Below are 23,431 nucleotides of genomic sequence, written 5' to 3'. Positions count from 1 at the left end.
CTGCTTCTCTCCCCTCACCTCCCCCCACCTCTCCTGGACGAACACTGCAGTAGCTGTCAGCTAGAAAATAAACCAACCATGTTTCCCTCTCCGCCCCCCCCCCCCACACCCCATCTGTCTCTTTTACTGTATTAAGTCAGGAAGAAAAATATAACTGTGTTTTTTCCCTCTGTCTGTGTAAGTGTCTCTCTCTGTTTCTCATCAGCCTGTACACCAGGAGTTCTCAAACTGGGGGTTGCGAGGTTATTACATGGGGGGTCGTGAGCTGTCAGCCTCCACCCCAAACCCCGCTTTGCATCCAACATTTATAATGGTGTTAAATACATAAAGTGTTTTTAATTTATAAGGGGGGTCGGGTCGCACTCAGAAGCTTGCTCTATGAAAGAGGTCACCGGTACAAAAGTTTGAGAACCACTGCTATACACACGCCTTTCTTGCTTTCTTTCACCATTAGGCTAGCACCATATTTACAGCAATTAGTAGTATAGTAGATGCTTTCCACACTGCATCAGCTTTGTCTACACAGGCCATTTTTCTAAAACTCTTCAACGCTGCACTGACCTCACCAGCAGTGGTGCCACTAACATAAACCGTATGCAGGGAACTGCTGGTATTTGAACCGCTATGCCCTCTCACCATGCAGTGCTGAGTATTACTATGTCATTCCTACTGCTGCAGCAGCTGCAATGGTGCGAGTGACCAGTGAGAGAGTTTCTAGAAAAATTCTAGCATAGAAGCTATGGTGGTGATAACCAAATTAGAGCACAATTGCTGCAGGCATAGTTCTATGCTTGTTGCCTTTTCATGGAAGTTGGCACAAAGGACAGGTTGGCAGCCATTTGAAATTGTCCCCCAAAGTGATTTAGATTCCCTAATGGGGGCAGGCTATGGCATGAGCTGGCTAGCATTGTTCCCAGAGAAAAAAAATCAATCCACATCCGTCAAGGGAACCCGTGGTATAACCACAGTAGAACGTTAGGTCAGTTTCACCAGCAGACCCTGATCCTGCTGCAAAAACTTCTGCATGCCAGTAAATGTATGCACGAGTAAAGCATGCACAGAGGTGTTTGCAAACTGGGGCCATCTCATGTACTGAGTCTTAGTGACTTGGTGCTTTATGTTCAGAGTTAAGCAACCCAGTCCTTCATGTCTTCAGGGTCTCTCTCGCTTACCACTTTCTGTTTAAGAGGGTTGAATATATTACATGTGTGCAGAGGTCTCTTTTGGAGAAGGAGCAGAAATGAGAGGAATTAACTATGCTAACATAACTTGACAATTCATGTATTCTTTAGGTTCTCAGAGACGAAGACTCATACCGGCTTTGTCACTTGATGCAACCTCCCCGGTAAGGAAACCTGCCAACAGCCCAGGGGTCCGTTGGGTAGATGGCCCACTGCGAAGTGCACAGAGAGGGATGGGTGAACCCTTCGAGATCAAAGTCTATGAGATAGATGATGTGGAGAGACTCCAACGGCGACGAGGAGGGGATAGCAAGGTGAGTGCACCTCAAAGGACTGATTCCCATTTCGATCCTAAAGGACTGATTCTGAAAGGTGGTAAGCAACTTCTGGGTTCTGCTCAGCATCTCACAGGATCAGATTCCAAATAAACAAAACTTGAAGCTCATAGATGAGCAGCTGCAAACCAAGCTTGCTTTTTTTTTTTAATCAGAAACTTCCATGTATGCCTGTCACATGCTCAATGATCCTCATCTTGATTGACCTCTGTACCCTGCCATCATCTCTGTTTGAGAGTGGGTGATTGTGCTTTTGCTCATTGTGGCTCTTAGGTGCGGAATTTACTCTCCCCCAACATCCTTCCATGCTCATTCTTCTCATCTTTTAAAAAGCATCTGGAAAGTCTAAGAGTCAGATCCTCAACTGGTGTAAATTGGTGAAGCACCTTTGAAGTAGATGGAGCTACACGTACACCAGCTATGGAGTTTTCTATGATAATCTCTCTTAACCTTTGTCTACGACACTCCCCATCTTTTTTTTAATCATGTCACATTATTTGGCTGCTCTCGGTTTGTTTTATTGTTTCATAATGAGTTAGATTGTACATTATTTTAAATTGTTGTTCAGCACCCTAAATATCTGATGCTTTCAAAATACAAGTATTAATTATAATTTATTAGTTTGTCAAAAATGCATATATATTCACAAAACTGTTTCCTTTGTTGTTGAACATTTTTGAAATTGGATTTTTATCAGCATTTTACTATAGAATTGTAATATTGGATCTATTACTTACATAGCACATAGATATGCATCGTGGTTTAATACAGCTGGAGATGGATTTCCTTCTCTGATGAGCTTAATTGTTTGGTCAAATCCTGATGTCCTTACTCAAAAAAAAAAAAACAAACAAACAAACAAAAACTTCTAATGAAATTAATGAAATGAAAAATTCTAGCATAGAAGCTATGGTGGTGATAACCAAATTAGAGCACAATTGATTAAAATTCAACTTTTTTGCTTGAATTAATTTGAATTTCAAGATGTTGCCCATTATTAATAAATTATAGCTATTATTAGCTTTTGCTGCTCTGTCTGTATATCCTAGCGTCGTTTGAAAAGAACAAAAAACAAACCAACCGAACAAAAAATAAAACCACCTATTATTCTGGCCAGTGACTTTACCTGCTTCCATGTTAAGTAGTTTGTGGTTATTATTGACTGGAAAATTGACTAAATCCAGCATGGATTTTTCTTCCCCTTTTCACCTATTCTTTCCCTTCTCCTTTTTCCTGGTTTGCAGGAACTGATATGCTTCAATGCCAAGTTGAAAATCCTGGAGCATCGCCAGCAGAGGATTGCTGAGGTCAGGGCCAAGTACGAGTGGTTAATGAGGGAACTGGAGGTGACCAAACAGTACCTGATGCTGGATCCTAATAAATGGCTTAGTGAATGTAAGGATTTCATTTTATTGCCTGTATTCATAAGTGCCCTCGGTTTATTTCATTGAGGGGAAGCAGAAAGATTGACTGATGCTGAGGCTGTGATGTGAGCTAGTACATTTGTAAACTAAATTGAACTGATGTGACCTAGGGGCCAGAGTTAGATTGACTGTATTTCTAGAACTATTTCCACATAATTCCTATTAAATGTTGACAATTGAGCTGAACAATCCTATGCGCCCAGGAGCTGAATACTGGAATGGTACAGCATTGTAATAGTGAATATTGCCAATGCCAGATTAACACTCATGTGTCTCAGTCCACAGCTCCAGAAAATGAGATTTTTAAATTTATTAATTTTTTGATTTTTGGCCTCAGACATGTATCTGAGTGTATAATGTGTATGTGTAATAAATCTACTATCCTTCTGCCAAATAACACTATGAAGCAAATTTGTGTTTTGACTCTAATGGAATTGCATCCAGGATTAATTTGGCCAATTATTTATAGCTAGAAATGGCTGACGTTCATAGAATTTTGTCTTAAAAGGAATTCACCATTCTAGCCTCAAACCAAGGAGGACTTAAATAAATAAAAGTAAAAGCCTAGAAGGAAAAGATTAAAAGAATTGCAATGAACATGCAAAAATCCACACTTGCAAGCAGATGAGTGATCAGGTTTGGTCTACACTTAAAACTTATACTAGCGTAGCTGTGTCAGTTAGAGGTGTGAAAAACCAGACCCCCGGTGACATAACAATGCTGACAAAACCCCCAGTGTAGACGCAGCTGTGCTGATAGAAGAGGGCTTCTGTCAAAGTCTCTGACATCATTAGGGGAGACAGTGTTCCTGCACCAGCAGAAAAATTCCTTGTGTTGGCTTATGCTGCATCTACACTAGGGAGCGAGGCTGACAAAGATACGCAAACTTTAAGCTATGTCTACACTATAAATCCTAACACAGTAGGGGTAGAGGTAGGTGTGTGTGTGTGTGTGTGTGTGTGTGTGTGTGTATTTTAAAAAATTGAATCCAGTTTTATTAGGGGCAGTTGCTACATGTAATCGTTACAAGCCAATGGGACTTTTGTTGCAGCAGTTGCTTTTGAAAAGTTCTAATTTTCCCTTTGATAAGTGCAGCAGATAACATTACCCCAGAATTTGTAGTGTTTGGTACAATAGACAGTGGGAGTCTTGTGACAGTTGTAGAAATGTCATCTAGTTACCAAGGGCATACGAACAGTTTTAAAGGTGACCACTGGAAGTTTGCCCAGATCAACATTCACTTAGTCATTTGCTCCGTTGCTTCCATTTCCCATTTGAGAAACAAGGCAATCCTCAAGCATCGTACAGACTCCAGACTTTAGGTGATGGAGATTAGCCACATTCCCTCAGATCTACCTTCACCTACACTACTTTTGTGCAAGGGAATCCAAGCTCTCTTAATGTATGTGCTTAGGAACCATAAAATGTTGCAAGTTAAGTTAGCCCACAACCTACTTTACATATGCTTTCCAACATGTAACACTCACTTACCAATGGGGAAGACAGGTGTAAGTAGGTCTAGGGGATTCAAAGCATAAAAGTGTAAGGCCTCAAATTCAGCGAAGCACATGGCTAAGTCTAAATCTATCCCTATTCAGCAAAGCACTTACGAAAGTCAATAGGACTTAAGCGCACATGCTGAATGGGGATGGACTGAGGCAGGGCCTGAGTATAAGGGGGACTAAATCAATGTACATGGGTCTAACTTACCCTACACATCACTTCTGAATCTGGTTCCATGGGGATCTACCTGCATATTTCATACGGGACCAAAAGTTAACGTGGAAAGTGAAACGCACACATTCATGCCTCAGACCAATCAATGGAAAGTACTTACAGTGAGCACTGGGGTTGTTGTAGAGTATTTGGGGGAGAGCATATGACTTTGTGAAGATGGTACGACGACAGTAATCAGTGATTCAGGAGCAGATAGGAGAGCATGACACTAGATGAAGGAACTGCTCTTAATATTTAATATGCTACTGTACTGTTTTCACGCTCACTGAATATGAAATGCAGCTTTAAATGAAAATGCAAACCTAGAGTTGATAATGTATACAACAGGCTTGGGTCAGACCCATCTGTCCCAGTAATCTGTGCTGGATTTTGTCCACTGTCCCCACTAGTTTATTTCCTCTCTCACAGTTGACCTGGAGCAGGTATTCGAGTTGGATTCCCTGGAGTATTTGGAGGCCCTGGAGTGCGTGACTGAGCGTCTGGAAAACCGCGTCAACTTCTGCAAGGCCCACCTCATGATGATCACCTGCTTCGACATCACTTCCAGACGTCGATAAAGGACTAAGCTTGAGAAAATTTCAAACTACTACCCCCCCCTTCCTGCTCCTTTTAAACAGCACCCCAAAGACAACAGAATGAGGATGAAGGTTGGTGTCAAGTTTTGACCGTGTGAGAGAGAAGAGATTTTCTTTATAACACTGAAGAATAGTATTAAAAAAAAAACAAATATGTGATGAACGCAACAACGAGGAGATGTAAGGATGCCGATTTTCCTAGCCTGAAAGAGCACTTTTAAGGACATGTTTGTAAATAAGAACTGCTTGCAGAAGTGACTTCTTCCCCTGTGTTAGCTGAGGGAGGGGAAGGGCTGGTTGTAGGACGGACTGCTGTTGAGAGCTACATAAAAAAATATTAGAGAGAGAGACTATTTAAGTGCCTTGCAAATCTTTATTATCCAAACATTTATGTTCATACTTTCTTGTGTACATATGGTGCTAGTCAAAGGAAACAAAATCAAACATTTTTGAAATGTATTTACAGCTTGTTTTTTCTCTTGGTGTTTTCTCCTATTTCAGACTTGCTGTTTCTAAGTAACTTGTGTTTGTAGAGATACTTCCTAATCAGTACAACATATGAATAAATGTTAACTGTCTTTTATCGTTACTGGAGTAAGGCCACTCAAAGAGAACATTACCTCTCCCAGATGGTTCGAAAACTGTTTCTGGCAGTGAGTGAGGTTAGATTGCACCCTCTTTGCTCTTAAAGTGTTTTAACTGTTAAAGAACATTGGGACTATTACTGCTGGTAGAGTTTTCCGTGGTACTATGGAAGAGGAGAAAGAAAACTATTGCAAAGAAACTATTGCAATATGCATTTCATTTGATACAACTCTACCATTTTTTCTCCTTTCTGATATACTCTTAGCCTTGTACTGGTGATGCTAGAGTTATCGTTGACGAGACACTGTCCTCTCAACTCCCTATTTTCAGGTACTAATAACGTTCTGGAAAATTACCTTTTAGACTGAGGTTCTCATGCTTACCATTTTAAAACTGAATGATTTTTTTCGGGGGGAGGAGATGAAATATCTGGTGACATTTAATTATCCTATTTTTAAAACATTTTTCATCTGCTTTTTTTGTGATGGATCATTCCACAGTCATGGCTATGACTGAGGGGCACATGCTCTGCTCAGCTGTAATTGCTCAAGAAATAAACACACATTATAAATGAGTGGACACAGCATTTTGGGCACAGGGTATCTGTCACTTTCCATACCAAATTAAGTGCCAAATCTTAGCCCCACTAATGTCAATGGGTCCCAGCTCTGCATGTGCAAAGAAATGCTGTTGTATTTATTTCAATGCATATATGAGCACTTCCATTTTATAATACATTGAATTATTTGGCACAGTCTTTTTTGTTTATTGAAATAAGCGCGCACACAAATTCTGCTCTCGGTTACACCCGGGCAAACCTGTTGTTATCAGTGGAGTTATCTGGGAGAAAATAAGGGCAGAATTTAACCTATATTCCAATATGCCTCTAATCACTGGTTTAGAAACTCAGTCACATCCTATATATAATAGTTATATATAATACCTCCTAGATAACATTATTAGTGTATTACCTGTGGGCCTGTTATTGTCCATGGTGAAGTTCCCATTGACTTCAGTGGTGCAGGTCTGGATGTTGATTCTGTTGATTCATGCAAGGGGACCTTTGCACAGAGCCCACCGAAGGAACTTCACGCAGGCACAGGGGCCTGCCTACATAGAGCTCTTTCCAGGATCAGGGCCTTAGGCTGAAAGCTCCTTGGGACTCAGGATGTCTTACTTTGTGGGCTTGATGCTTCCTGGACACATACAGGACATGGACAACATCAAGCCCTTTGTTTGTAATGCATCAAGCAAACTGATGGCACTAAGCAAAGGATTAATAAATAACAGAAAACTCTGCCCATGCGCATTTAACAATTACTGTGGATTTCATAAACTGGAGACTCCTAATGTGTGTGCATATGAAATCCCAGCTATTCTGTTGTATTGCTCTAGCTTTGTGTATTTGCATAAACTCTGTTCATCAAACACAGAGCAGGGAATGGCTGGGAAGCATAATTATTCCTCAGTTGAAAACAAGTTGCATGATGTTGGTGTCTTAATGTAAACACAATAGTGTTAGGGAGCTACAGACAGATTACAGATAGAAAACAGTATGTTAAAAGCTAGCAAATACTGGATGTAAACAAGGTGATAAGTTGGCAAATAGTAAACACAGAGAACATGTTAATACCTGACCTCTGACTTGGTGAGCAGACTGTACTGGCCTTCTGGCCCCTAAACTTTCACATATTGTCACATTTTGAAGATCTCTTGTATGGATTTAAGCTTCTGTACATCATTTTTCATAATCTGGGTGTGCACAGTGTCAGCTCCATAGTTCAGTCCGGGTTACCTGCAATATTTAGGCTGAGTGATCATGAAAGTCACTGTCTTGAATGCTATGACCATATGTTTAGCAGCGTTAGAGCTGTAGATTCTAAGACATTACAAAGAAGTCTCCCATTTATCTAAAATGTCTGCAGTATTGCTGTAGCCATAAAGGATATGAGAGAGACAAGGGCGTTGAGGTAATGTCCTTTATTGGACCAAGTTCTGTTGGTGAAAGAGATGAGCTTTTGGGCTCCACAGAGCTCTTTTTCAGGTCTGAGTTTCCAGCTCTGAAGAAGAGCTCTGTGGAGCTTGAAGGTATCTCTAGCAATCCTTTTAAATGATATACTATGTACTAGCTTAACTTTGTTAGTCACAATGGCCCAGATTCATCCTTCATGTAGCTCCAATGAAGTCAGTGCAGTTACATCAAGGATAAATTTGGCCTATTGTAGTATTTATTTACACAGTGTAATCACAGAGCTTACAAATATTTCTTATGGTGCAAAGACTTAATTAATGAGGATTGACAATTCCACCACACATCAGTATTGCATGCTAAAATATATAGTCATTTCTGGGCCTGGGCATATATGGGCCTGCTTCCAGATCTACTACTGTACTTTTGAGAATTAATGCATAAAGGGGAATGAAAATCTGCCACAATTTTACATCTGAAGCTGCAGAATTTCTGCCTCGGAAAAAAAAATAGCTTTTTATTTTGGAATTCACTTGCCTCTATTTTTATATTTCAGATATCATTGTAGGACACAAAATGGATCATTCAGAAATATTTATTACCTTATTACTGGAATACCCCAAAATTCTACAAGCCGCACCCTGGCAATCCCACACTTTTTAGCAGATGCCAACATAAATGCTACTCTTAACTTGATTTTAAAAGACAATAGGAAGTATCTTACTTCTCCATGTGCAACTTAATAGAATACCAGGATTTGCATACTGGAACATCTTTTCAAATGCATGGAATGACAAGATGTGAGAAGCACATCCAGCCATCCTGTAGCAATGTTGGCTGTAATTAAGTTTCAAAGTGAACATTCCATTAACATGAATAGGAAGTGGTCATAGTTCTCTAATTTCAGGTTTCTAAGTGAGGACTGAAAGAGACATCAAGGTACTGGTTTGCATTGCCATAGCTGTCCCTGGCACTGGAAGGATAAGACATTTTGGATCTAATTCTGAAATCACCTACACTCATGTACCTCCACTAGCTATTTATTTATGTTTGTGTGGGTAAGATCAGACCAGGGCTTTGCTTTTCTTAACAATGAATTCAAATCAAAATCAGACCTGAAAACCCCTGACTTTGGGGGAGTTTGAATCTGATCTGAATGTGGACACTTCATGTGGTCCCCTATGTACTATAATAATGGGCCACATTAAAAACTGAGATCCAAATAGGAGAGGACTTTGTGGAAGGCTGGAATGATCACTTTAGATACTGGAGAGCACAGCAAAGGTTATGGAAAACCCAGTATTTTTGAATAATTCATTCAAATATAAGCAATGTTCCTGCTATTTTTTCCCACCCATGTGCAGCATATTGAGGTAATGTGTGCATGTGCACCACCAGTAGAAACCAAAAACCTAGATATAAAATGTATTTTTTAAAAGTTACCATGGGGATAATTACTCCAACCAGGACAGGTTAGGCATTTTAGAACTCTCAGAATTAAATGTAAGCGCAGAGAGAAATAAAAATGAAATGCATAGACCAGTCAAAAAACGAAAATAACACACTTTAAAAGAAGTATCAAGTAGTAACAACAACACTAATACAAGTATGTGTGAAAGACAGTGTGTTTGTGCGTGAGAGAGAGAGAGAGATGCGCATTGCCCCTTTACGTAGATCAGGCATGTTCAGACACAGCAGCAGCTGGCAGCAAGCTCCCTCTGGCCTGAGCTCTATTGTGTGTCCGCCCCCGCCAACTCTGTGGAAATGGGGTACAAAGGCGGGAGGGACAAGGCGGGAGGGACATTCTGACATCAGCACCCTGACCCCACCCCTCAAGCAGGAGGCTCCTGGAGGCAGGGGTGAGGGCAGAGGGACACCTGAAGTGTATGGCACTTGATAGCCTGCTGGGTGGCTGCCCAGCTGCGCAACTTAGAGAGAACTTAGGCTGTAAGCAAGGATTATGGGGAGGAAATGTAAGCAAAAACTGATACTGGTCCTGTACTTTCCTAAAGTAATACTGTGTGGTTCTAATGGGCACCTCTCATCTACAGCGGTATAACAGAAGAGCAACTCCATTAAAGTCACTAGAGTTGCAGCTGCGTAAAAACTGGTTAAGGAAAAGGAGAATAAGTCTCCTTGTAGTTTCTTCAAGTGCCCACTGACTTACTGCACTGCCAGTGGTAGAAATGGAGAGGATTCTTCTTTTCTTTACTCTCCTCGTGTGCACAGCTTGATTCTGCAAGGACTCTCTGGTGAGTGTTGCCTGTAACTCTGAACCCTCTAACTAGGAAAATGCTAGAGGATTAAGAAGTGCAACTGCGATATCATTTTCCTATGAATGAGATGCATAAAAAGCTCATAAGGGTCTTTTCTTCCAACTCTCTGCATGGGAATTAGTGGTGTATCCAGTGTCTTTCTTTAATATTTATTCCATAACATAGTGCATTCAAAAATAGCAACTGTAACCCTAAACCTGCAATCTGAACTCTGTGACAGTTGAACGCCATGGCCCACTTGTTACAAATGGATCTGATTTTGCTTTTTTGTGGGATAAAAGCAACAATGGAATAAAGAAATGTGTATTCACCCAGGCAGACTGGTATGACAGAGTCATGATGTGATGGAGCATGATAGTATAAAGGTTTTATCGCCTGGTTGTTCACAAATGGCGAAGACGTAAGTAAGGAATACGCCACTCACCAACTTGCCACATTTTATAGAAAACTTGGTTATGAAACATTTTAATTGGTCCCAGTTTTTGCCACCTATTTTTCAACCCATAAAACCAGGCTGCCTTAATTCCCACGTTGAGGCCCCCGAGTGACAGAAATTTTAAAACCTACAAAAATGATCCAAAAGAGATTTTTTTTATATGTCAGGGTGTCATGGCTTTAAGGTCAGATATCTTACAACCACCAGTGTTACAAGCACTAGTGTACAGTCTTCGCTCTCCAGTAAGATAAAGCTTGTCTGATGACTTGTAAAATAGTAATCTTAAGCCTCTGACTTGAAGCAGATTGAATATAGTAAACATGAATCTTTTAAATCAATGGTTTAGAACAGTGGCTCTCAACCTTTCCAGACTACTGTACCCCTTTCAGGAGTCTGATTTGTCTTGAGTACCCCCAAGTTACACCCCACTTAACTCCTTACACAATCAGACATAAAAGTGTCCCAGCACACTATTACTGAAAAATTGCTTATTTCTCATTTTACCATATAATTATAAAATAAATCAATTGCAATATATATAGTGTACTTACATTTCAGTGTATAGTATACAGAACAGTATAAACAAGTCATTGTCTATGTGAAATTTTAGTTTATACTGACTTTGCTAGCGCTTTTTATGTAGCCTGTTGAAAACTAGGTAAATATCTAGTTGAGTTGATGTACCACCTGCAAGACCTCTGGGTACCCCTGGTTGAGAACCACTGGTTTAGCAGATTTGTGTTTGGAGGACAGATTTGGGTGGCTTTCAGGGCCGGCTCCAGGGTTTTTGCCACCCCAAACAGGGGAGGGAAGAAAAGCCGCAGTCGGCGGCAGCTCTACCGCACTGCTTCATTCTTTGGCGGCAATTGGGCGGCAGGTCTCCCTCCGCCGAATTCCTGCTGAAGATCTGAACGTGCCGCCCCTCTTCACTGGCCGCCCCAGGCACCTGCTTGCTGCACTGGTGCCTGGAGCCGGCCTTGGTGGCTTTTGAGGCTGCTAAGAAGTTTGGGATGATGGAAGTAATTCTCATTATGATGGATTGGTGGGCATAGGATTTCATACGTGATCTGATGGATGATTTTCCTTGTTTCTTATATACCTCAATCTGTTTCTGTGCCCTTGAATAAAGGCACAAATTTAGGGAAAAAATCCTGCTCCTACTGAAATCAATGGGGTTTTTGCCATGGACATCAATACGCGCAGTAACTTCATGTTAATTTAATGTTTGTTTTTTTTGGCCAGTAAAATGGCCTATGGAGTAGCACTCAACCAGACCTGGCTGATGCCCTGTATTTAGGGTTTGAAACAAGTTTCAAAGCAGCCCCAGCAAACCAGACTGAATGATTTGTCACCTCGTGGTTACTAATCCTTGTCTGTTCCATTTATACTGCACTCACCATGGGGTTATCTGAGCACCCTGAATAGCCACATGCACCCTAGAAAATAATAAACCATTTTATTTACACTATCTGGTCTTCTTTCTCCCTTCTCCAGAAAACAAATCATTTTTTTAAAAAAGTGTCAATCTTTTCTGATCTAGCTCCCACTGAAGTCAATAGATCGTCCACTGAGAGCAGCTCAGGCCTATTGATGATGTGGACTTCAGGCTGATCATTGAAGGTGGTAGGTGATTCTGAAGCAGCAGGAGAAGTTGGTGTGATTCTGTTTTATCTAGGAGAGGAAGTATTCAAAGCAAAACATTAGATATGGGTGATCATCTTTGAAACTAACTTCAAAACACTCCCAGAACAAACATTCTTTGAGTGGTCCTACTCAGATATTGAGCATACTTTATAATAATGGTAATAAAATGGTGCTTGAGGCAGTTTCAGCTATACCTATATTACGTATATTCTATATATGGATGTATTCACCCTATAGAGCACGTGTGTGTATGTGTGGGTATTTACATATAACACACACACATTATGTGTGCATAAATATTAACTTTTCTAAATTTTAATTCCTTCCCTTCCGGTAGCTGAAACTGCTGGTAACTAATTAACATCCACATCATATTCTAGGTATGAAGGATATAATTTATTTGTAAACTCAGGATGTTCTTGTTTTATAGATTTGCTTGTATTTTATAATTTATTTACACATCATGGTTGGAAATGCTTATCTAAGTGCTATGCATTGAAGTGTATATTTGCTGAATCCATTTCATTCTGTCTGTGGCTATGGTCTTTCTCATAGTGACAGTGTTATAAAACTGGGTTGTGGAGTGGACAAGCCGATAGATACTGAAATTATACCGGGCCTAAGAATGGAAACGTCCATAAGAAGATGGATCAGCAGCAGATATATATTTTATCAGCTAAATGTTATTAGAATGGAAAGATGAAACAGACAGCATGAGGACAAGTTAAGAATGCAGAAAGTCGCAACCATTTGCAAGCTGATCATATCTGAATACATTGAGCCATTTGCCATTAAAAATGTAAAGTTTACTGTTTTGCTGGCTAAAATCTCTTGCCTTTTGTGGTATATGAGGTGTGAAACATATTGTCAAAAAATAGTGGCATTAAATGTTTACTTTTATCTTACTGGTACTTGTGCTTCCCAGCCCAGGAAATCTTGCCTGGAATGAAAGGCTTCTTTATGGAGTGGGGGGAATGTTTGTTTTTTAACCCACAGGATGCTGTGATGTTATGGTTAGAGAGAGTGAAAACACCTTTCTCAACTAGTTCTACCACCTAGACGCTCTCTAAGAAACAGATCCCCTCAAGTCTGGTGTTGGAGGAACTGAAAGACCAGAAAAATAACTACCTAGTACAGCACTATGAATAGCAGCAGACGGAAAGTACAAACCTGGGGCCTAACCCCACTACCTTTGCTCACATGAGCAGTCCCCTCCAAGTCTGTTGGATCATGCAGGTAAGACTCCTCACGTAATTAGGGGGCTATGGAATCAGGATCCACGAGGAGCGAAGGAGAATCTAGAATTAAAAAATAGCTTCACAGCTATGCACTGCCTCCTCTTTCTCTGTTGGGCATGTCAGGTTCCCTTAGGCCGAAGAGCAGATATCTGCTGTACTGTATAAACACAAGTGTGGAGTTAGCAGTCAAGAGCCCTACTCCTCTGAGCGATGGAGGTGCCAGTCGCAGATGAATGTGCTGACAAACACTCTCCAAAATTGCCTTTGATAACTCAGTATCTTTCCCTCACTGTCCTTCAGGGAACGTCTCACACACCCAGCAGGAATGTGGGTTAGTTTTCTGGAGCAGGTTTTGAAGCACAGTCACTGGGTACTGTCTAATGAATGCACCCCATGCTGTGTGGTCCTGCACTTAGAAAATGGGAAAGGAAACAGTCAGAGACCTGCTTGGAGACATGTATACACTGCTGTTGTGAGCTGTTTAAAAGTCTATATACTTAAGGCAGGACATTTTTTCATTTATACTTTACATTATTTGGCTAATGTTTTCCTCTTTAAAATCCTCCTCTTTCCTATGGGCCTGACCAGTTTTATGTGCTATACCACTGCATACAGGTTGGAGAGGCGGTGGGGGCTGGTTTACTGAATAACATTCAGTTGTGAAGGGTTGCAGTCACGTACCAGGTCCACATATTCAGAGTGACAAGCCAGTGGTGGCCATATAGAGGCTACATTTCAAAGATGCATGAGATGGTTTGGCAGTTAGAGAGGGGAAAATGTTTCTACTCCCACTTGTACTTTTCAGTAGACACTACCCACAGCTCTGACTCTCCAACACTACCACTGCCCTGGGCCAGTGGATTTGAATGTTGATGCTTCTCCACTGTGACGGCAAATGATGATAAAGAGCCATTTATTTGTTCTTTTGCTGTTCAAAATAGCTAAAAGGCTTTACTGCATCTTTCAAAAGTAACATGAGGTAGTTTATCTTCATTGTTGCTACCACACAGCAGCATTGGTAGCAAAAGGCCTGAGGTGCCTAAAACAAAGGCAGATGTGTTAGCATGGGTATGTTCAGCTATGCTCTGGGAACGGAGTTGCTTGCCTAGCTAGACATTTGGGCTGAAAACGGGCCCTGCATTTAAGAGAATTAGTCAACCATTTTCTCGTTCTAAAGTATCAATCACCATAAGGTTAGGCTAATGCTTAAGGGCTGGATCAAGGCTGCTGGGAAAGTGGGTGGGAGAAGGGAGGCCGAGCCAGGCTGGGTGAATGCTCTCACCATTGAGTTATAGGGCTTTTTCTTAGTGAGAGAGGGCTGACTTGGTTTAGGTGCCTAACTCCAGGGGAAGGTTCATGGCCGTGAATCTCAAGTGGAGAGAGGCACTTCCTGTTAGGCCTGAACTCCCTTTGAGGAATAGGGTTTAAGTGGCATGTCCCACTGGCTAGCTCAAGTGATGCCCATACTGATGGAGGGGCTGCCAGATTGAATTTCAGTGACTAGTGTTGCAACACCATTCAAATTTGGCCCAACCACCTCTCTGTCCAGATGGAGAGGTCGCTGGGCACCATGCTACATGGAGTGTTGGTTCCTGTAAGGCAGAGAACGGGAGTCCACTGATAACTCGACAGCTGGCAGCACCTGAGACAAGGGAGCAAAACATGGGGTCCCTGGGGTGGGGAGAGGAATGAGCAACCAGAACGGGGTCTCTACCGGCAGGGACCAGGGACCAGAATTTGCCCACTCGCTGCCAAGAAAGATCTGACTTGATGCCACTGCCACACTCAGCCACGGAGAGAGGGAGCATGGCGCTCCCCCCCCCATGGGAATAGGGGCAGGGGCTTCTCAAACATAGTTTTTGAGGTAAAGAAGAACTGGGGAGGTGGGAGGGCATTGGGGTAAGGAAGGAGCTGGAGTCTACATAGAGCAGATGAGAAACAGAAATTGTTACCTCAGCTCTCATGGCACACCGCAGAACATGAGAGCTGAGCACATACCACTGTAGAGTTCTAAAATGTTACAGTCCTCCCGAACAGCTGGCAGCATCCGAAAGTTTGGAGCCAATCTGCTCTACATATACCTGGCATGAGCACAGAATTAAAATTAATTCCTTTACAAAAAGGTAGAACAGTGTTTCGGTGCTGTTATTTCAGTGTGAAATGGATTTCATTTACCAAGAGCCATTTCATGTTAGTGCCTGTGACAGGTGTCAGTCTGACAGCCCTGGAGGATGACATCTGCCATTGAGCCATGGAGCACTACAGCTTTGGTTGAAGCAGGGCATGTTTCTGTCCTGCCGAAGAGCCTCTTTCATGACCTCTAAGAGAAAGGGGAGAGTTCCTGTACATTCAGTCCTCAGCTATTCCAGCAATGAGCCCTTACCTGGGAACTGCCCTCAGGACACCAAACCCAAGTCACAGAAGAATGGGTTGGTGAGGAGTCTTCACATTCTCTCTCTCTATCTCTCTCTCCCTGCACTGGAAGCTAATTTTATGGGTTTAGAAACCTCACATCCAGCCATACAGCAGATTTAATGCCAGCCAACTGGCAAACAAACACATGCAGCTGTATGTGTCTGGCACAAACCAGTGGTTTCATTTGGATCTCCTACCCTGGAGCAGCCAGCCATGGGTTTGTCTCTGTTTGTGTCTGGGTCTAATTCCCAAATGTGCTGCAGAAAGACAGCCTCATGCCTGTGCCAGTGGAAGGTGGTAAAGAGTTTTGCCATTAATTTTAACGGGGGGCAGCCTTCTGCCTCTCTCTGTTCAGCTCTAGTCTCTCTGTGTAAGACAGAGGGAGCGTGGAGATAATGGGAAATGTCCCCTTTGTTCAGTTGTAAGAAAATGAGTTGCTCAACTATAGTTGCACTGATCAGGGCCAGAGCAGGCCATGCAGCACATATACGTGCCTATCCCAGAAGCACGGCTTTATGCTACCAGGGATTCTCCTGACCACAGTTGTCCCTGGCGCCCCCTTGAGAGGCTGGTGGGAAGCAAAAATGCTCATACCCCTTCCATTCCACTTCATGTATTGAGCCCCATCCCTCCTGGGTCCAGGGTAGCAAAGGACAGAGCAGTGGAGGAGGCGTACCCCATCCTTCAATTCCAAATGGGCAAGGAAAGATCCACTGTGGCCCAGTTTTATTAGAGCTTCAGCTGCTTCTACATCATATTTGATGGAAGACCCAGTAGCCTAACGCATCATCACAGGAGCCCAGCATTGTTGCTGCAAACATTGTCAACACCATTTTCAGTCTAATTTTCATGGACCATGGTGGGCATCTCCCCTATATGAACAATGAAAAAGCTAACAGCTCCTACACTGGCCTGGTGGTTGGTTAGCGACTCTCATAGAGGTTGAGTAGGCATGGAGAGAAACAATTGGATATGATCCCAGCCTAGTTTTCATGGGCAGGGAGGGAGCAGTGCCATTTGTGTTCTGAAGGTTCTTTGCAGAGCCAGTTACAATGTTGGCATGTACAGTGAAATCCATGGCAAATATAATGGAAAGCTGCTAATTCTTGGAATCGGCATATCTTCTGAGTGCATTCATCTCTATTGTTTCTGTTTAGAAACTGCAAACAATGGCAACAGCAAATCCTATTTTGTTGGCATTCAGAAATAGTGGCACAAAGTGATTTACCGAGATGGTTGTCACAGAAGCAAACAATACTTAAAATAAACACCTAGCCCAGCAAGAAGGCACCCTGCTCAGGGTCCAGTTATGGTTAAAAAAATTAGAACTACAAAAATATTTATTTCCACAGTAAAAAAAAAATATCCTAAGTACCTTTTACTCCTCTCAGTGAAATTTCCTAGAGCTCCTTAACCTCTGAGGCTAGGAGAAGACGCAGTGGGCTTCAGTTGCAGCAAGGGTGGTTCAGGTTGGACATTAGGAAATGCTTCCTGTTAGGGTAGCTAAGTACTGGAATACATTGCCCAGGGAGGCAGTGAAATCTCCAACACTGGAGATTTTTAAGAGCAGGTTAAACAAACACCTGTCAGGGATGGTCTAGATAATGTTTAGTCCTGCCATGAGTGCAGGGGACTGGACCAGATGACCTCTTGAGATCCCTTCCAGTCCTACGATTTTATGATAGGTTAATCTCCTGTGGGCTGTAATACTTTTGTTGGGTTTAGTGTCCAGGTACTGGTGGCCTCTAGGAGATCAGACTAGCGGAGTGGGTGGTCCCCTTCTGGCCTTAAACTCTATGACCCCTGGAGATGGTTTGACTCCTTATTCTTTTTTAAAATCATAAGACCCTGAATATGTCCTGGACAGATAATACCGACTGGCCCCAGCAGCAGTAACAATCAGAGGGTAATGAAAATAAGAGCTAGAAAATACCCGTTAGTGGGTCTGAAAGCCTGATGAGCTCTGATTCATAGTAGCTGCATCAACAGGCACAAAGATTGACAGTGGCTTCGCTCTTCCTGGTTTGCCTGGAAGAAGGATCTGGTTTTATGGAACCAGAATTGCTCTGCCCTCTCTGGGCACCCTCAGTTACACCACCCCTCAAGCTTTGAGACAGGATGCTTGTGGTGTCTCCTCAGTGTGTTTGGGGGCATTAAGTAGCCACGCCCTCATTTTCCAGAAAGCAGTTTGGATGCAATCACAAGATCTTCAGAGGAGTCAGGAAATGGCCCCCACAGGCAGCAGGAGAGAGAAGCAGCACTCCACCTTTCATGCCATCAGCTATTAAACTTCCAGGATGCACTGCACCACAAAGTGCTCACAGCAGCCAGTGGAAAGGCACAGTCTCCTCCCCTCTTTCTCTGTCTGAGCAGGTTTCAGCAATTAAGCCATTTTCTCTCCCATACATCCCAAAAAAACAGGGGATTGTGGGCCACCGACTCTACCCATTAGTCCCTCCAAGAAGAAAGATGGTAAAGCCACCTGGTGCTTCTCAAAGACCCCAGGAAGGGGGCACCAGCTGCTACTAGGGAGAGGAGCAAGGAGGGGTCATTCGACAAACACAAGAAATCAATGGTAAGTGTGATGGGTGGAAGCTGTGCTGGTTGTAGCTGGGGTAAGAAGGCATCCACTTAGTTCCACTAAATGTCCAAGTACATAGGCTGATGTTTTTAGGTTTAGCTGGTATTTGAACCTACTCACATTTCAGGTGATTGCAGTCTTGGCTAAATGTTTTACACAAGCCACCTGTTTGGCCATCTATTCCAGCCTATACTGATGCACAACACTTCTGCTGTCATGACAGGGACGCATGTCTCATTAGTCTTCTCATTTTTTTTTTCCATAGGGAAGCAGCAGGAAACCAGCTGTGAAATAAAACCTCCTCAATACAACAGCAAAGGTCAAAACTAGAGGGATTTTTTTTTTTCCAAACAGGAAAGTTTGTGTAAAATTGACCCTTGGTCAAAGCAGTTTAGATTTCTCGGTAAGGTACCCCCCCATAAATCCTGGAGGCCGTTATGCTGCTTTATCTTGCTGGACCTGTAAACCTTTGATCTTTAAATTACCACAATGACCCTAGAAATTCTTGCTCATGAAGGATTGAGTAAACAGCTTTATGGCCTAGGGATTTTTAAGGCATGTACTGATTTGGATTACCACTGACCACTAAGGAGTCAAAAGAGTTTCAGACACTAAAGCTATCAAACACAGCACTTACCAAATCACACAACAGGCCAAATCCTAAAGACTTTCCTCATTTTTACTCAGTCCTTAAACAGGCAAAAGTCCTGCTTGAAGTCAATAAGGAGCTGCACAATTCATTTTTTGTTGGTCCACTGCACTGAGCATATTCAGTTACAGATACAAGAAAATCTATACCAGTGTTTTCAACCAGGAGTATGTGCACCTCTGGGGGTATGCAGAGGTCTTCCAGGGGGTACATCAACTCATCCAGATATTTGCCTAATTTTACAACAGGCTACATAAAAAGCACTAGCGAAGTCAGTACCAACTAAAATTTCGTACAGACAATAAGTTGTTTATGCTGCTCTATATACTATTCACTGAAATGTAAGGACAATATTTATATTCCAATTTATTTATTTTATAATTATGTGGTAAAAATGAGAAAGTAAGCCATTTTTCAGTAATAGCAAGCTTTGACATTTTTCTAATCTTATGTCTGATTTTGTAAGCAAATAGTTTTTAAGTGAGGTGAAACTTGGGGATACGCAAGACAAAAGGGGTACAGTCATCTGGAAAGATTGCGAACCACTGATCTATACAAACTCAAAAGACAGTGACAATGTACAATAGTAGTAAGAGAGTCAAGCAATAAACCATCCATAGGCCTACCTAGGGCTGGTATAGCACCAGGCTAGACATGCAGGAAGGTACAGATGTCAGTTCCTTTCCAAAGACTACACTACTTGAGCCTAGAATGTTGAGCTAGGGAAAAGGGTCATCTTGATCCAAAGTCGATTTATGAGTTTAAGATTTTATTCTGTCTACCTGCAGCTTGAAATTTCATTCTCTGACACTTGCCAAGAAAGGAGCAGCAAACGAAACAATTTTATGCCTCCACAGAAGCGATTATTTTCAGCACAGAGCTAAATTTTGTTTTATACCCATCAGTCTGTCCTGAGCCTACGCCTCTATATACACACACACGCTCTCTCTCTCTCTCTCTCATATGTTTACAGGGACAAAAGCACCGACAGTTACAGTGACCAGATAGCAAATGTGAAAAATCGGGATAGGATGTGGGGAGTAATAAGAGCCTATATAAGCAAAAGCACCAAATATCAGGACTGTCCCTATAAAATTGGGACATCTGGTCACCCAACTGACAGTTTCAACCGTGAAGGCCCTTGATTGGTGTTTCTTTAACTTTCGGGAATAACATCTTCTGGCAAAGCTGAAGAGTGTATTAAGCAAAGCTGTCATTAACTGTTAGGTGTGGAACAGGTTTAAAAGTTTATTAGAAAATGTTTAAAAATAGATGATACAGAGAGTCTGAAACGTCAGTTATTGGTCATCAAGGGTAACATACAGAGTATAGAGAAATGCTAGTATTTTGGTATTGGACAGCACATAACATACACAGTCTGCAATGTCCCCAATGGGGGGGTATACGGTGGGTGAGATCAAGATTCAGCAAGCAGTGAGGGTACATCATTCATACAAAAAGTTACAGACAGTCATGGGTATAAATAAGCGGGCCGGGTAATGGGGATAGGATGACCCTCACGTGGTGGAGTTTGGTTTGGTGGGTCCAGGGCTCAGGGGAAAAAGTCCAGCAGGGGAGGTTTACAAGTCTCTTCTCCCTTGTGGGTGCACGAAGTTACGCCGGCTCACTCTTGGTATTGGTGGCGGCCAGTGATGTGCTCTGTGTAAATGTCTCTAGACCATCGAATAGTTCCGACAAGTGGGAAGGAACCTGCCATTCACAAAACATTCAATGCAGCATGAAGTTCAGCAGTTTGGGCAGCTTTTTTGTTTGCTGTGAAAGGTACAACATACTACAGTGTTGGATTCAGCATATTGTTTTCCCCACAGATCAATGGGAGGTGTTAACTGAACTCATCACCTTAAGCAGACTGAACAAAATTTCCCATTCCTTTGCCTGTCTCTGCACTGGCTTGCCAACTAGCTAACTGAGTTTAAACAGTCCCAGGTAAACTGCTTTCTAGAAGGGTTTGGCCTCTCGTGGGTGAAACCAGACCAGGTTAGAGCTATGTTTAAAAATCACGTCTGAGGCTCTGGGCCACATTAAAAAATGAGTCTTTCTAGAGCACAACTTCCAAAAACGTCTTTTCTGCTCCCCAGCCCTGCAAACAAAACCCAGGATCGAAAAGTCAAACAGAGTTCTTTCTGGCTCACACAACAGACAAAGCTCCTTCATTTATCAAGTATTTCCAAGTGATTGAGCAGCACGTCCCCCAGAGAGGGTATGTTGGCCTTTTGATGAGGTTTCTCACCAGAGAATAAAAAACTTGGAGGTATTAACTGTGGCAAAGCATGAGGCTCAAACCCCAAAGAGAAAAGCCTACTTGACCTGAATGCTTCACCATGACACTACATCGATTGCATGGAAATTGTTGAGACTGTGATGAGATTAACTTGGACAATGTCCATCTAACATTAGGCATGTTTATTAACCAGCCTTATTGCCACTCATAAAGTGAAGATCTATCCCGCACTGATTATTAACAGCCCAGCCTAACTCAGTTAGATCCTAAAACCAGGTAGCATTTCCCGCAATGCTCCATTGCATAGGGAGATCTTCCACTGGTGACTTTAAGGAATGTTTTCTGACCCTCTTATCTCCATGTTGAGCTGCAACTCTACACAGTGGATCAAAAAAAAAATTACAAATTCAGATCATGCCTTTGTTTTTCCAAAAATTCGATGATAATCCCCACAGAAACACCTGGTAAGAGGCAAAAAATATTACTTTGTATCTTCTCTTTACATTGACTTGTTTAATATTATTATTTATCGCTGCCTTTGGCCACTGATTATTCAGAAATGAACAATCCTGCTTTGCAATACAGAGAACAAAGAATTACTTGCAGTCTAGAATATGCCCCATTAGCATTCAAGGGAAGAGTACTACCCAGTAATGGCATTTCGATCATAGTTATAGGATTTAGACTGGTTGAGAGGATCCTAATGCCACTATGGGGATTTGTTTCCAATGGCAGGAAACTGAAGATAAAAACAGTGCCTCTCCCAGTAGCCTCAGTATCTCTCCTTTTCCATGAGCCTAAAGCAATTTTGAGTAGGAAATTGAATGGGAGTAGGAAGTCAGATGGGCAAAGAGGAGAAAATAGATTAATAGTGAGGCATACAAAGAAAAGCATGACCGGTAAATGATTGCTCCTTTTAATATATAGACTCTCTGCATCAGCGCAATTCTAGATCCCACAGCGCCATCCTCTTCTAGAGATACCCAGGCTGATTCTCCACTGCATAGCACCTTGTGCTGTCATTGAGGGCTAGATTCACAAGGATCATTCAAAGGAAGTTAGGAACCTAAATCCTTTTGTGGATCTGGGAGTCAGAGTTTCTCCATCAGCTTCAAAGAGCTCTGGATCTGGCTCATGGTCCTGTACAAAATGCCTGTAAAACTCTGTCAGTGAAGGAGGGACAGGATGGGGGTGGAGGGGGATTCTGATTTAGCAGCATTACACATGCACTTTGCTCAAATGGTTGCAAAACAAAGAAGAATCGGGCCCATTGCCTCCTCTTGCTTCTATTCACCCCAGGAAGCACAGCCTGTCTGTCATCTAGCACAACACTAACAAGGCTATGAGAGCAGCAGCGCTAGGAAGGCTTTAAATTGTTCATTAAATGTAAACCGGCAAGGAGGAATGGCAGCAGACGACAAAGGGCAGGGAAAAGAAAGTGGGGGAGGAGAGCCCCTGCTAATTTCCTCCTCACGTCCCCTCTCCATTACCATCTCCCAGCTCTGATTGAAAGTCAAGTGGAATTGTGAAGATGAACCACCTGCAATTTAAAGTGCAGCTTTCCCCTGAGAGGTATGTGAAAATGCCACCATTGTACTCATTGCCTATGGGAATTGGGAGTCAGAGCCACTGGAAAAAGGCAGATTCTGCTACATTTTTACCACTGTCAACACTGAAGACCCAACAGTGCTTAAAAGAGATTGAAATGGGAGAGCAAGCACTCATTGCACTAGCCAAGGAGGCGGGGGAGAGCACCACCTACACAAGCCAAGGAGAGGTGGGGAAGCACCCCCACCCCTTCTTTTAGTGGAGGAAATGAACTATACTTCCCCCTTTGCCAGCCCCTTCTTTAACCTCTGGAAGAAACACGGCACTGGGAGAGTGAACTGAGGTCTTTGCTGAATCCTGCATCATCGGAGCTCAACAGCATTTCAGGCAGGTTGTTGGAGCCCTTTTGTCCTTCCCCCTCAGAATCTGATTAACAGGGATAGGGAGGTTCTGTGACTCCTGAGAAAGTGTTTGTGTGTGTATATGTATGTGTATAGAGATATACTTAAAAGAGGGTTAATGGGTCCCCTGAGAGCTATAAAGAACTTGTTAGGTGCCTCTATGTGAGCAGTGACAGTATGGGGCCTAATTACTAA

At 42.4% G+C, this 23,431-nt stretch overlaps 1 protein-coding gene across 2 annotated transcripts in view; it reads left to right on the top strand.

Annotated features, from left to right (window-relative positions):
• Positions 1 to 9,586, top strand: part of KIF26B (kinesin family member 26B) — a 462,886-nt gene extending 453,300 nt beyond the window's left edge. For both annotated transcript variants that reach the window (XM_050950367.1, XM_050950368.1), the window contains 3 exons: positions 1,293 to 1,495; positions 2,761 to 2,911; positions 5,086 to 9,586. In XM_050950367.1, coding sequence (XP_050806324.1) covers positions 1,293 to 1,495; positions 2,761 to 2,911; positions 5,086 to 5,234 — 503 coding nt within the window. In that variant the 3' untranslated portion in view covers positions 5,235 to 9,586. The remainder of the gene's footprint in view (positions 1 to 1,292; positions 1,496 to 2,760; positions 2,912 to 5,085) is intronic.
• The last annotated feature ends 13,845 nt before the right edge of the window (positions 9,587 to 23,431 follow it).

The sequence above is a fragment of the Gopherus flavomarginatus genome, chromosome 4 (assembly GCF_025201925.1).
Source record: "Gopherus flavomarginatus isolate rGopFla2 chromosome 4, rGopFla2.mat.asm, whole genome shotgun sequence".
Lineage (NCBI taxonomy): Eukaryota > Metazoa > Chordata > Testudines > Testudinidae > Gopherus > Gopherus flavomarginatus.
This window is presented reverse-complemented; position numbering and strand designations above follow the sequence as displayed.